The following is a 14,539-nucleotide window of genomic DNA, read 5'->3' on the forward strand; positions in this document are numbered from 1 at the left end:
TCATTCGTATACCTTCCCGCGTTGACCCTCCTGTCAACCGGGTCGGTATTTCCATTACCGTAGATCACCACTTACTTCCCTCCGTCCACCGTACACCCCAAGGGCCCACAAGTCTTTTATAAGGCGATACTCTACGAGTATGCCAAGCAAGACCTCTCATTAGGTCGAGCTTATATATATCTCATGGCTCGCGCAAGTCCCCGACCAAACCCATTGCCGGCTCGAGTCTAAGGTCGGCCTATGAGTTTGGGCGTCCCCCATTCATTTGAAAGTCGAGGAGGTTCACTCCAACGACATATGTAATTATAACATAACATTTCATTTCATCCATTCATTCAATACATTGCATTCATTCAATACATTTCAATCATTCATTTGAAATTAGAACGAGTGCGATAAAGTACGCACCCGCCCTTATTTTTAAAACTTCGAACAATTACCACAAATAAGCAAGTATCAAAGATTCACACACTTGACACTCACCGAACAATTCAATAAGAATTGTTTTCTGGGAGTTCAAGTGTCCACAGTGAGATCCTCTTGAAGGTCTCCTTGTGCGCTTGGCAATTAATAGCGGATAATCACACAAATAATCCACTTGTCACGGAAGATTGTACACTAGTACAATCTAAAAATTATTTCACAAAAGGAACCTCAATTACTCGTAAATCGAGGTTCAACTTGCCTTTTATTATGTACAATATTATTTGAGTTTTTATCATGAAAATCGAGGGCAAAACGTTTGAATAATACTAAGAGAATTAAGAGTTTTGGAAAAACTCCTTTGCCTTGAAAATTAAGAAATTTCAGTTTTATCCTAAATGTTTGAAAATTCGAATCTCTCTCTATATAAGCCCAAAATTGGTAAACTTTATACCGTTGGAAACCTTTTGGAAAGTGTTAAAAGTTCTTAGAAGACACCTTTCCACGAATCTAAGTGGAAAGTACTCAAAAATGAGTTTGAAGATACAGACTCGGCGTACAAGGCAGAATTAAGTTGGATTTCGGCCAACTTTGAAAATTCGGCACGATTAACACGTTGCAAACCAGCCTCTGAAATTTGTCACTCAAGTAGAGTTGCAAGTGAGGTTTATAACAAAACAAGCGGATCAAGAATCAGAGTTTCGAGTACCGAGATATGGTAGCTCGAAGTTGGGAAAATTCAAGACTGGAGAAGAATTTCCAGATTTGAACCTCCAACACTAGAAATTTAATTAGGTATCGAAACGAACTTGGATTGGTACCAAAATTGGCAGTACTTTACTCCTATATGAAAGGTACTGCCCTATCAAATTTCAGGGAAAAATACCTTCGGAAAGATAGTTAATTAGTCAACCAAAGTTCAGGAAAAATTCTAAGGCAATCTGCCTTTTGACTTTCATTTCCCAATTTCAAATCGTTTAACCAAGAAAACTATCCAACCATGGTTCATTGGTGAAATAAAAGTCTAAGATACATCCATGATACCTTTGGTAAGTGATGAGTATCAAGAACTTCAATTAATAAAATCATTCCCACGTTTTGCCCCAAATCAGTCCAAATACTACGTTTTTCCAAAACAGGGCAGTCCTCTTGTTTTAGTCACAACTCAATCAATTTAACTCGGAATGAGGCATGGTTTATGGCGTTAGAAAACACATTCAAGGGACTAAAAGTTCACAGAAGGAAATGTTCTGAAATTCGGCAAGCAACCAGCTCGAAATTGAGCCTCAAGTTGCTGCCTCTACAAACCATTCCAGCAAATCCGAGAGACAGGACAGCCATCTTAAAACGTTTGGTTCGGCTCACTCACAAAGAATAAGAACGTGCATTTTATCTCAAATTAAAGCCAGGAATGTCTAGTTTCAAACGCCACCAACGGCACTTGATTTCGACACCCGAGGACAGAGTTATGGCAAAAATGCTACCGCTGGACAGGGTTACCCGAAAATAATTTTCCAGCTTGCCTAGTTCACGAATAAATTCATTTGCCCATCTAAACGTTAATGTTTTCCAACGAAAATTTTTACACATATAGTATAACATATAAACATCAGGTTCATGCCAATAAATCACCAAAAATTGGCCTTATAGTGGCCGAACAAAACAGGGGCAGTTTCGAAAATTTCTTGTCATGACCTCAACTTTGAGTTTCCAACAATAATACTTCATAAATCCATCATTATAACCACTAAACTACCATTAAATCCAACATTAATCCTCTAATCAACAACAACAACTCAAGTGTGGGAATTCCAAGAACCCACTATCACATTTTCTAACTATATCAAGCCATCCATACACATGCAATAGTTTAAAGATGCATTTCTACCATCATAATCCAAGTTTAAGGTGTAGGATGAAGTTATACCTCCTTAGTGCCTTAACCCAGAAATTTTCGGTCCTCAAGAGCTCCAAGAAACCGTGAATTGCAGCCTTTTAGCTAGCTAGATCCAACCTCCAAGTAGTTTGCTAGATGATCATCAAGTTTGGTGAAGATTGGTTGAAGTTTTGGGTTGATTTGATGAAGGAATTTGTGAAGCAAGAGAGTGAGAGAGAGAGGGGTGTTGGCCGGCTGCTAGGTGAGAGAAGAGAGAGAGTGATCAGATTTCTTTTATCTTCCAAGAGAAGATTAAATGAGTGGTGCACATTCACTCCAAAGTCAACTCACATTAGGGTGCGTTTGGCGCGATTAGGGCTCGATTTTCTCGCGCGTTTGGTTCACTAGTGCACTAAACCTCCAATGCATTTATATTCATGTAAATATTATTCACTCTTAATTGTCCCGAAATAAGGATCTAAAGTCCCTCAAATAAAGTCGCGCGTGTGAAAACGCGTACTGTCAATTTTAACGCTATAACGCGAAACTTCCGAGAAATTCTTATAACGATTGTACTACTAACTATCACTTGAGTATTAATTCATAAGATCACCTATTTTAGGACCATATTACAAGTCTCCAATTTTCCAAACTTATTGTGCTACTACGCGGATAAAATCTCCAAGCACTATTCACTATTTTTATTAAACGCGCTCCAGGAAATTAATTTTTGAAACGAATCATTTTAAAAATATAACGAAGTTATATTACCATGTATTTAGGTCGAATAAGACTAGAAAATATTTCTCGTGATAAAAATCCAATTAAATAATTTATTAAGCCATAAATTAGGGTTAAAAATAATAGTTTTTACGAGTCCTCACAGGGCTGCTTTCTTAAACCAAGTATTCTCACAAAAGATTGCGACAGTCTAGTAATTGCTTAATTCTCATGTTGGTTATTTGAGTTTAAGGAAGATTATAGTCCATACAAGAAAAATTAGAAAGTGAGAAGATTTGAGAGTAGAACCACAGACCTCTAGATTACTTGGTTAATATTTCCAGTAGTTGGTGGGTATTCGAAACAATTTTGGGTTAGAGAAGATCTAGCTGCCATTTATTGTTGGTTACAAAGTTTAAACCCAAATAGTAAGTAATAACAATTTTCACTTTTTAACTCGTAGGAGTAAATATTTTCACGCTAAGATAAGAACTTGGTCTAAAATAGTCCTTTTTCTGGAGCAATATCATGCTTTCATCCTTGTTTTCAGTCTAAAATTTCAGAACTCTAAAGCAGATTTTTGTTATGTTGCTCTTATATCGATTACTGAATACCATTATATTCTATTTCACCTGCTTTTTATCAAATTTACTTCTTAAGTACCATTATACTGGTTTTCTGCTTGTATTATTAAGATTGAGTGTCGTACTTTGGAACATTAATAGAAATAAGCGCAAGTGGAAAGCCTAGTTCATGATGTAAATTCGTCTAGAGTGCTGAATAAAGAAGAGCAAAAGCTGGATAAATTTTGTTGTAAAAATAGTTATGTGCCTTGGTTTCCTATCTGTTTGGTACCAATTAGATATCTCAAATTTCATAATTAAATTATGTTATCTTCTGTTTTGCATGGTTAAATGTATTTATTTGCATCACATAGAGGAATTTTTTTTTTTTTTGGCAAGTGAGAGATCTTAAATCCAGAACATCTTACTTACAATTCCTTCCATCTTATCACAAGAGATGGCAAAATGAATGGAGTAGGCGGAATCTGCTTGAGTTTGAGATGGAATTAAGTAATATGAATTTGGATCCAACCTTACCCATATGTATTCTAAGACTAATTTGGATGGGATTACTTCGAAATAGATTTAGATTGATTCCGCTCAATACCCAATTCTATTTTCTGCATTCTTTTTTCTTTTAATTCTTTTTTATATAACTTTTAATATCTTTAATTTATTAAAGTTCTTTTGGTCTTATTGTCAATTTATATTTTCCTGAATTCTTTTTTCCTCAACTTTTCTTTTATTTTTTTATATTTGATTTCCAATGTTGGAGAAAAAATAAGTTCTGTAAAAACATAAAAAGACTTGTACTTATGATTACAAAGAAATGGCTTCAAAAGTATTGTGCAGAACTAATTTTCGGGTTAAATTATACCAGCAACAACTCACTACCATCATCAACCATCAATAGCTATTTATATTACTGAGAGCAACAGCTCTTCCCAGTAAGGATGCATCAATTCATTCTTTTCTTTTTGAATTTGGTGCTTCGCACAAAAGAATGAACCTTATCACAAGACCAAAAGTAACAACCCTCAATTACTTCAGATTCAGAATCGCTCAAACTATAAACAGGACCACTAATATAATATAACTACCATGAAAGATGATTTAGGATAGAGTTTTTGAATGAATTAAATTTTTTGTGAGATATTTAGGTTTCACTCAATGCCCAAATATTTCGCAAGAATTTCCATTGATTGACATGTATAAATGGGATTAGTTTTAGATCCAATCTCAAAATTAGAAAATCTATATCATCCAAAGTCCCTTTGAGCTTGGATAGTACATTAAAACTTAGAACATGTTGTCATCTTACTTATCACCCAACTCAACCCTCCCCCACAATCACGTTGTATTTACATACCTATAGATAAATAAGCTTTGATTATCATACTTGCATACAAGCTTTAGTTTCGACTTTCAAGTTTCAACCCATAATTTAGCATCTTTTCCAGCTCTTCCAAGTTCCAGTTACGTAGTTTGTCTGAATAATGGAAGTAAATTGAATGCCACTCATTGCAGGTGAAACACTCAACTGCGTGATTTGTCAAAGAGAGACAGATTTTAACAATTTGACCGAAACATATTAATTGTCCTCTTTAATTATTGACATTTTCCGGCCTCAATGTTATCAATTTTTCTTTATGTGGTTCTGGACCTTCTGGTTGACACTCATAATGGGAACATATGCTTAAAATTTTTAAAAACATGACTCAGCTCAATACAAGTGATGCTACAAGTATACATGGATTATACAGGAAGTTGTAGCTAAGCCTCAGAAGATATTCTTTTCTTAGGCTCTTCCAATGTGTTTCCTGAACAGCCAAACCTGTTCCTGTATTGATTTTCAAGCAGAGAAACAGATGCGCCTTGAAAACCGTCAGTACTTTTTTAAGAAATACAGCAGGTTCATGACATGCATAAGTACAGCAGGTTAATCATCCATCCTTCAACTCCCTGCAGGAAAAAGAATTTTAAAAAAAAAATCAAAAAGAAGAAAATGAATAAATCAAGGAACAAGAAATAAGATTGAGAAACCTTTATTTTGCAAAAGAAGATGAACCTACTCTGTAATGTAAGAAATTCAGGCTACTAACCTATTGATCTCAAATACGACGAGGGAGCCTCTGCAGCTCCAGTGCCACACGCAAAGCAGCATCAGCTAGAGCTGGTACACCAGAACTTTTGATTTCTGAAACAATAGCTTCTATTTTCAATATCTCCGGTTTACTCAAGGATAGTATGATGGAGTATGATAGATATTGTCGACAGGAATAACCAAGAGCATGAAGAATCCGCTGTAACAGCAAGTGTGGAACGCCTCGACTCCAAGACTCCAGGATGGCAGAGACTTTTGATAGGTTAGTCAAAAAACCTGTAGTAGCTTCCCTCGGAGATGCCATGAAAAGCAAAATTAGACATTCAGAAGCTAAGTCAGCAACATTCATCTCATTGGATTTAGTCAACTCCAGCAAGACCCCAACATTGTCACCAAAGTCTGCTATATCTCTTATGCATTCATGCTGATCAAGGGCAATGATTCCATCAGAAGAATTATCAGACAGTAAATTCGGATCTTTAGCATAAATAAATCCTTTCCTACTGCCCACTTGGCGCAAAAGGAATGCTTTACACAGATTAAGAGTGGGCTCAACAAAATCTTCCATTTCCTTAGCACAGACAAACTCCAAAAGGTTCCCGATCTTTCTGACAACTTTTAGCTGAGACAATATCTTAGTCTCTAGTTCTGGAGCAGATGCTAGAGTGAAACAAAGCATGACATTGTTTACATTTGCAGTTGAGAGGTCACCAAGCAGAAATTCAAAGCACTGTGAAATGGTCTTTGTTTGAAGTATGTCTGAAATCTTTATGTACTCAAATTCAATGAGCATCACAAGAAGTTTCTGGGCATACATAGGAATAGGGTCTTCGTCTTCAATGAAAGATGGGTAAAGAGGAAGGAAATGAGAATTTGATATGGACTTCAAATCCTCTAATTTTTGCTCATTCTGTGATGTTTCATTCAGAAAGATGACCATTGAATCAAACAATATCTTCAGGCACAAAAATCTGGCATCGCCATCTTTGTTGCCTTTATATAAAACAGCTAGACTGGGAAGAATCTGACTAACGAAAATGTCACAGTTTTGGTGAACAGCAGAAGGTTCTTCAGCAATAGACTCGAGAACTTTAAGAAGTGTAATCTGGAACTCATCTCTGCCCTGAAATTCAAGAAAAGAACTCTATGAAAGTTTGAACGCATGTCATCAAATACCCCTATTCAGAATTTTCATCCCGTGCTACTGTTAAACACTTGAACTAAAATTTGAATAACATGCTACACATATATATAATAAATCATTATGTAAACATTCTGAAGACCTGGTTTTGCTTGTACAACATGGCAATACTGCCTAATGGGATAAAGAAAGTAAACTGCTATTCTCCTTCATTCTAAAAGCTACCAAACCAGGGATACCTAATTCAAGACAGATTACAACTTCACTGTACTTTATAAGGAGTAAATATTATTCGAGTAATCAGAGTTGCCATCATACATGCTTTTTTTTTTAACATTCCAGATTTGTTTGAGGCCAAATTCTGCAGATAAAAAAAAGAGAGCCTTGTTTGCATGCACATAGTATGACAAGAGGCATCAAATCAAAGATTGTTATTTACAAGTAGCATAATGCTCAATTCTCTAGCGGATTCTAGAAGAGTTTCAAATAGTTTCTGGATTTCCTCTTAGGAGTCTAAGACTAAACTCTTAAGATGACTAAACTCTTAAGATGACCTGAACAAAGAGAAGTCCACATTCTGCAAAGAGAAACATGGGGTGAGGGGGGACCCTTCTACATACTATGATGTCATCGACCTTCAAACATGATTTGACCAATTCAACTAAGTTCTAGAAACACTACTTAATAACTAAATGTAGCCTATTGACATGAATTGAATGCACAATAAGACGAAAGATGGCCCCATTATATAATATCTACCTGGAATGGTGACTCAGCCAACCTAAGTAGATTAGCAAATTGTTGTAGAACTCCACTATCAACCACCCTGTGCTTAAACAAACAGCTTCCAAGAAGGTTGAGAATGACAGGAAACAAATTAATATTACTCTTTGCAGAATTCCGACTAGCGAGACCAGCAAATTGCATGCGGCGTCTCCCACCCGACGATTGCTGAATCTCCCCAGTAATAGTTTCCAGCAAACCTGGTACAACTGATGCCACAGTATGTGCAAATGCATCTAAACATAGTTTCAAATAGCTGTCTTTCTCTTTTAGCAGCCTATCTACGTTTGATAGAAGTCTTGCATTGCAAAAGAACTGTGGCAACCATCTCTTCCCATTTTTGCAAAGCAGGGCAGCAAAAATAAGAGCCTTGCCCTTCAAGATTTCACTTCCCTGCTCAATAAGGGAAATAAGGTTAGGGACGAGATTCTTATCCTCTGCCAGGGAAAGAAGGTACTTTCCGATGTTTGTGATTTCAAGCATGGCCATGTTCAGAAGGTTTAAGCGAATTTGCTGCTCACGTGGACTACCCTTATGTAGGCTTGATGCAGTGTCCTTAAAGGAGAGTTTCTCAATAATTCGCAGGATGCTTGGAGGGTTAAAACGAGCTAAACGTACCAAACAAGATCCGGCTGTGAGTCTCATGCTCTCCTGTTTCCCTTGAGCCCTAAAGATATAGCACAGGTTACTAATCACATCCTGGCTAATGAAACGAGCTGCCCAGTACCCTCCTTGACTAGATATGTTCTCTATTGTTCTCAGTGCATAAAGCTGAGTCATGTCATCTTCGCCATTTCGTAGAACAGATGAGACCAAAGAAATCAACGGGTTTGAGACCTATAGAAAAGAAATTACGTTTATCACTTGCTACCAATCAGATAATGAATATGCCAAATGTGAGATTGGAATGAAATTCTAGTGAGCCAACAAACACCAAAATGTCAATGCTAAAACAAATTAGAAAAGCTGACCTGCCAGCCAGACGCATGACGAATGTCCTTAGATGGAGATTCTGGAGGATTACCCACCCTCAACTGCTCATTTTGTGTAGATATGTAAAATAGCAACTCACCTAGAGCTGCCATTGAAAATCTTCTAACTTTTTCCTGCCTATCTCTGAGACCATCAGTTAGTGAGCCTAAAATTCCAGAATTTGCCAGCTCATCTCCAATAAAAGTAGAATGGCGGATCAACAAGCCTATGAGCGAAGCAAGTTGAGCTCGCAAAGCTGAAGTCTTAGACTGCCTGAACACTTTGATGATAACTAGCATTATCGGTCCATTGGTCAGAATGTTTGCAGCATCGCTGTTACTGCTTAACATCTCAAGGTATCTGATAACATTTTGCTTCTCACCTATAGCAGTATTCCCATTAAAGATACCTACAATCTTATTGTTCACACTATCAAGCTGCTCCCTTGACATTTTGACAAAATCAGATACTGGAAGAGCATCAAACGGCACGGATGGAATCGCCCCTGATACTTTATCAGACTTTTTGCTAGGCATCACGGGCCTGACTGAGAGGTCAGAAGGATGCCAAAACACCTGTGAGATATTTGTAGACAATTTTGAGCACTCAGTGTCAACTGGTCCAGAAACATCCTTTGCCTTCACTGGTGTTGTCTGAGTACTTAAACTTGGCGGCATGGATGTCAGTTCAGCATGTTCTGAAGATGGTTCCTGATCAGAGGTTCTAAACTCATCTGAGATGGGAGTTTGAACTATGGGTGATGTCTCTGAGTTGCCTTTGTTGTTATCGGTTTCCTCAATCTTCCCTTCATGCTGAGTTGGAGTTGAAAAATCTGAGTCAGAAGCACAATTTGCATTTTCAGGTCCATCAGCTTCATCATTTACCTCATCCTCTGTGTTCTCATTAAAATCAAGTTCCATATCATTATTGTTAATTTCAACCTCAGCATCATTCTCAGATCCATTTGGCAATGGCCGCCGGTAGTTCTCCTTTTCATTTTCCCTGTGCAAGTTTGTTTTCGCAATTCTTGAAAGCCTAAGAAGGTTGACTCCCCTTGTATTTGAATTATCCTTCTGCTTTTCATCAACTATTTTGGTTGAAACCTTTGTTTGAGTTTTCCGGCTGCTGAATGCACCCTTGATGGGTGTTTCACGACCTTTTACCTCTAAAACTGAATTTTCATCTGGTTTAATAGTGCCTTTTGAATCCTTTCCATGTTTTGTTGGGGTCTTGTTTTGCAGAGGCTTCTCACCATTGCGTTCTGATAGATATGGCTTAGATGAAAGTTCAATCATGTTAATAAATGCAGGTTGAGAAGGTAGAGGCAATGGGTCAAATTTTGACCTCCAAAAAGCATGACTACACAGTTCTGGCCACTGTATCCTTTCAGCTGGATCTTTTATCAGAAGAGAATTTATCAGGTTGACAAAAGGGAGGCTTGGGGAACCAGGAAGGGCTGGAGTTGGATCTGAAAGAATTGATTTTATCAACTGCATCAGCTCTTTTCCCACAAAAGGAGGCCTCCCAGCATAGCATTCAAATAGCACACAACCAAGAGCCCAGATATCAGATGCAAAAGAATGGACTCCTCCGTCCTGAAATAATTCTGGAGCCATGTAACAGGGAGTCCCACGCTTTGCTTGCGGTAACTGGGCAGACATCAAACAAAATTGACATCATTGAAGGTTATTAATGTCATGAGAGCAAGGTATCAGAGATGGCTAAAACAAAACTAACAAGGAAATAATACTCCATACAGAAATTCTACAAATGTTCAAAATTGTATATTGATCTGCATGTGAATATTTGAACACAGAAATGAAAAGAGCATCACAACTTTGAAGAATGCCCACCTGTGAAAAAGGTGTTTTAGATATATCACTCAATTTTCTTGCCAACCCAAAATCGCATAGCTGCAATTGAAAGAATGACGTTGAAATTTTTCCTCAACAGCAAAAAGAACATTACACCTAACAGACTTTAAAGACCCTGAACCATACCTTTGTATGTCCATTCTCATCCAATAATATATTTGAGGGCTTTAAGTCACAATAAATGATTCCCTTTGAATGTAAAAACCTGATAAAAGGCAACTTCCCTAATTGTAAATTTATGAAGTAGAGCTGAACACAAGGAATTAAAAAGCAAACCAAATTTTCTTACTGCAAAGCTCTAACAAGGCCAGAAGCCATATCGTGAACTGAATCTTCTGGCAGCTTAGTATCCTGCAAGTAAATTTTTGGTCAATTTTACAATCTTTAAGTTAAATATACAAGGACAGTGAGCATCAGCAGATCATATCTAAAATTTCATTTGTTATATAAGTATGTCAAAATTCTAAGGCAGCCAAACATATAGTGGAGATTGGAGAGAAAAATCTGTTCCTAAATTATCATCATCAACAAGGAAACATATTGCAGAATGTCTGACTTTTCAAAAAATGCCAAATGCAAGCAAGTAATTTTGCTGAAATAAATCTGTTAAGTGAAGCTAAGAACAGTCGATATGCAAAAGACAAATAAATAATCAATTTGTTTTTCCCTTTTATGAGTTCCAGAATCCTCAGAAAACTTATTCCAACTTTGAGATAATTCCACAATTTGCAGGAAAGCTCTTCTTGCAGATTTTAACATTCCAGAGCAAAAATAGGTGTCACTATGAATCTAAGCCACAGGCGAGTCTCATAACAAAATTAACCAAATAAAAAACAATTGGGTGACTTTAGGATAGGTCACTTTTTAGAATGTTTGGTTTTTGAAGAAGCGCTTAAGAGATCTTAATATTAAGATGAGACCCATAGTACAAACTAAACTGAGAAGTGAATGTAACTATATGGAATTTACTTGACACAAAAACTTTTGGCCAAAAAAAAGGACACCATGCTTTTGATTATCAGAGAGCACTTAGATTAGAGGAGGTTCATGTGGTTCTTTCATGGATACCAAATAGAACATGACAAGCTATCTATTCTCTTTCTTCAGCAAGAAATTCCCTAGTAGGTTAAATAACAGTGGATAGACAAAACATGTAGCATACCACTACAATACTTCATAACTTGCTGTTAATATAAAACTAAAGAAGGATAGAGTACCTGCTGCAGTAAGTTCATGAGATCTCCTCCAACACAGTACTCCAATACCAGCCATAAATGAGCAGATGTTTCATACCTACAGTTTCAATACAGAACATTAGAACTAAGAAGACAAAACTGCATTCCTTAGGTGACTGGAAGATTAGATAGATCCCTCTAGCAGTCCTACAGCAAAGGGAAAAGATCTTTCATTTCCAAAAAGAATAAAATTTTACCAGGCATAGAATTTCAAGATATTTGGGTGATCCAGGGAGTGAAGAATTCGAACCTGCAAACGAAGAAAGAGCCAAATAACACTTTTCATAGTAAAAAGTGAAAGAAGATAAATCTATATCCACACAATTAGATACAAATACATACAGATCTATAAACATATAGTTAAGTGGTTGCTTGTATGGAAATGCATACATATGTATATGGGTTTTCTTGTGTGTATGCCTACACGTTTTTTTTTTACTTCCTGATCTTAATAAAAAGATCCTACAGGATCCATGAGCAAAATAGTACTTCTTATTCCAACCAGTAATACTGAAGATCATGTTCTCTAAGTCCAAAAAAATCAGTTTCTGTTCTTTTGTCATTATGATTCAGCATACTGCAGAAAATTAACTTCAATCTAGGATGCCAGCTGGCAGCGATTGTAGTCCCTGAGCAACACAAGTAACATTGGAACAACAAAGAGTCAAACTATAACCATACACATTGTTTACAAAAAAGATTACAGAAATATCAGACATCAAACACAAACAGACAACTTTGAAATATCAGCAGTATTCATGATCTGCAAGATTTGAAAATTTAGTCAACAGGATAAGCATATGCAACTTTCAAAAGTTATTCAGACTAATTAATTTGTAATTGTTTAGAAATTAAACAAGATTTTATAGCACCAGAAGACAAATCATAAAATAAAATTCAAAAAAAATTAAAAATTAAAGGTTCTGTGATGAATAACATTCATTTTCTTATTTCAGAAGCAAAACACTACTAGTAGCAATCAAATTAGACATCAAATTGACTATTATTCAAAACTCCATGTACTCCTAACAATTCACTTGAACATTGGGATTTTTTATTGAAGGGAAGTTGCACAGAGCTGAAATCTGCATTGTCTGCAGGACTGCAAATCCAACATCTTAGCTCAAATCCAGCATACATTCAGGTCTCGGTTCACAAATCACAAAATTTTCAAAAAACACAGAATTCTGGTTTAATTTAAATTACCATGTCATAGAGAACTTCCAATTGGGAGTGACTTAATTGTGCTACAATTAGGTTGCAAACTGGAGGGCATTAAGTTCAGTTGATTATCAGTATCCAAAGCCTAAGCTCAATTCCATTTGAACTTACAAATTTTACATTAGCAGAATTTTTAATGCCTATTATTCTGCTTAAGGAAGCTCAAGAGAGGGAAAGAGAGAGGGAGAGAGACCCTGAAAGTGGTCAAAGAGAGAGGACATTGAAGCAAATATAAATATTGCTTACTTCTTGTAGAACCTTGCTCTTCTGAGATTTATCAACACTCTTGATAGCAAAATACTCTATGGTCTTCTTCTTTCTTCCTTTATATACGGTCTGCATCCATTTACATGGTCACCAACATAGATACAAGACATATACAAGTAATCTACCATCAAGTTATAGCCAAATCTAGAAGGAAATTTTATTTATTTATTTTGAAGCTCCAAAGTAGGAAGAAAAGATACAAAAATATTTAAAAAAATATAAGATTGTTCAGATTTGCCTACCAAATTTTCAAAATCATAAAATGACAAAAACCTCTGACTTTAACATCATTATTTTTAAATTAGATTCATTAGCACAATTTTCTCTTCTACTTTTCTTTTTTCCAGCAAATCCCACTAAACTTAAAACAGCAACAGAACAAAGAGATTAATCCGACCCATTCACATTTTTAAGAAAGTAATGAAAAGCCCATAACTTCCTTCTCCATCTTCACATAAACACCCAAAACTAAGGCAAAAATCAACAATATCCGTTGGCTCCATTAGCTTTACTGAACTTTGAATCTTAAAAACACCAGTAAAAAACTAAAAAAAAATTAAAATTAAAATAGAAATGCGGATGTCCAGGGAAGACAGGAGACAGAAAACTACAGAGTATTTGCCGCGGCCAATGGCTTCGTAGATGTGATATTGATTCATCTCTGCAGCAGTAGCAGATACTCAACAGCTAGGGTTTCGTTTTCCTCTTATATTCTCCCTTTTTTCAATTGCAACAGCTAATGGGGAATTTCAAGGTTTATCTAGTGAAATTGATCTTTTGAGCGGGGTGGGAGAAATTGATTGAGTGAACTGATGAGTGAAGAAGATATACTGTGTGTGTCTCCAGTGTGTGAGTGTGTGAGAGACAGAGAGTGCCGTTGAGGAAACAGAGAGCGAGCGGGAAAGAGAGGGTTGAAAAATCAAATGCAGACAACTTGAATTGGCTTAACCGTAATACAAATGATGAGAAAGAAAATTTTGTTAAAAAGGGCGTTTTTATATAATTATTTCACAAGAGGACTTGAGGAGTGCAAGTTTAGGCATATATTGTAATGGACATTTGAAATGATAATGGTGCACCATATGCACATTTGTCATACGGTATTAAGTTATACCTAAAATTAGGGGTGTGTTTAGGCTAATTTCTTTGATTATTGCTCATAAAAGAAAAAATCGTAACAATATTATGGTACAAAATTATGCTTACCGGGCTGATTAAGCTCGATAGGCAAGAGGCATTTTTTTTTTAAAAAAAAAAAAAAGAAAAAGTTAGGGTACCAGATTTAGTAAGCCCGGTAGCTAACTAAGCATTTTTTTTTTTCGACAGGCTTTCGAGTAGGCCTGTCAACGGGGCGGGTCCG

The 14,539-nt window shown here is 36.3% G+C and overlaps 1 protein-coding gene across 1 annotated transcript; it reads right to left on the bottom strand.

Moving 5' to 3' along the window:
* Positions 1-5,252: 5,252 nt before the first annotated feature.
* Positions 5,253-14,191, bottom strand: LOC113734959 (serine/threonine-protein kinase RUNKEL). The gene is made up of 11 exons (XM_027261749.2): positions 13,791-14,191; positions 13,159-13,248; positions 11,889-11,941; positions 11,674-11,749; positions 10,746-10,807; positions 10,583-10,661; positions 10,436-10,495; positions 8,582-10,231; positions 7,587-8,447; positions 5,685-6,809; positions 5,253-5,544 (listed from the first exon to the last, which is right to left on the bottom strand). The coding sequence occupies exons 1-10, from the start codon at positions 13,836-13,838 to the stop codon at positions 5,694-5,696; spliced, it is 4,095 nt and encodes a 1,364-aa protein (XP_027117550.1). The 5' UTR covers positions 13,839-14,191; the 3' UTR covers positions 5,253-5,544; positions 5,685-5,693.
* Positions 14,192-14,539: the final 348 nt, after the last annotated feature.

The sequence above is a fragment of the Coffea arabica genome, chromosome 3c (genome assembly GCF_036785885.1).
Source record: "Coffea arabica cultivar ET-39 chromosome 3c, Coffea Arabica ET-39 HiFi, whole genome shotgun sequence".
Classification (NCBI taxonomy): Eukaryota; Viridiplantae; Streptophyta; class Magnoliopsida; order Gentianales; family Rubiaceae; genus Coffea; species Coffea arabica.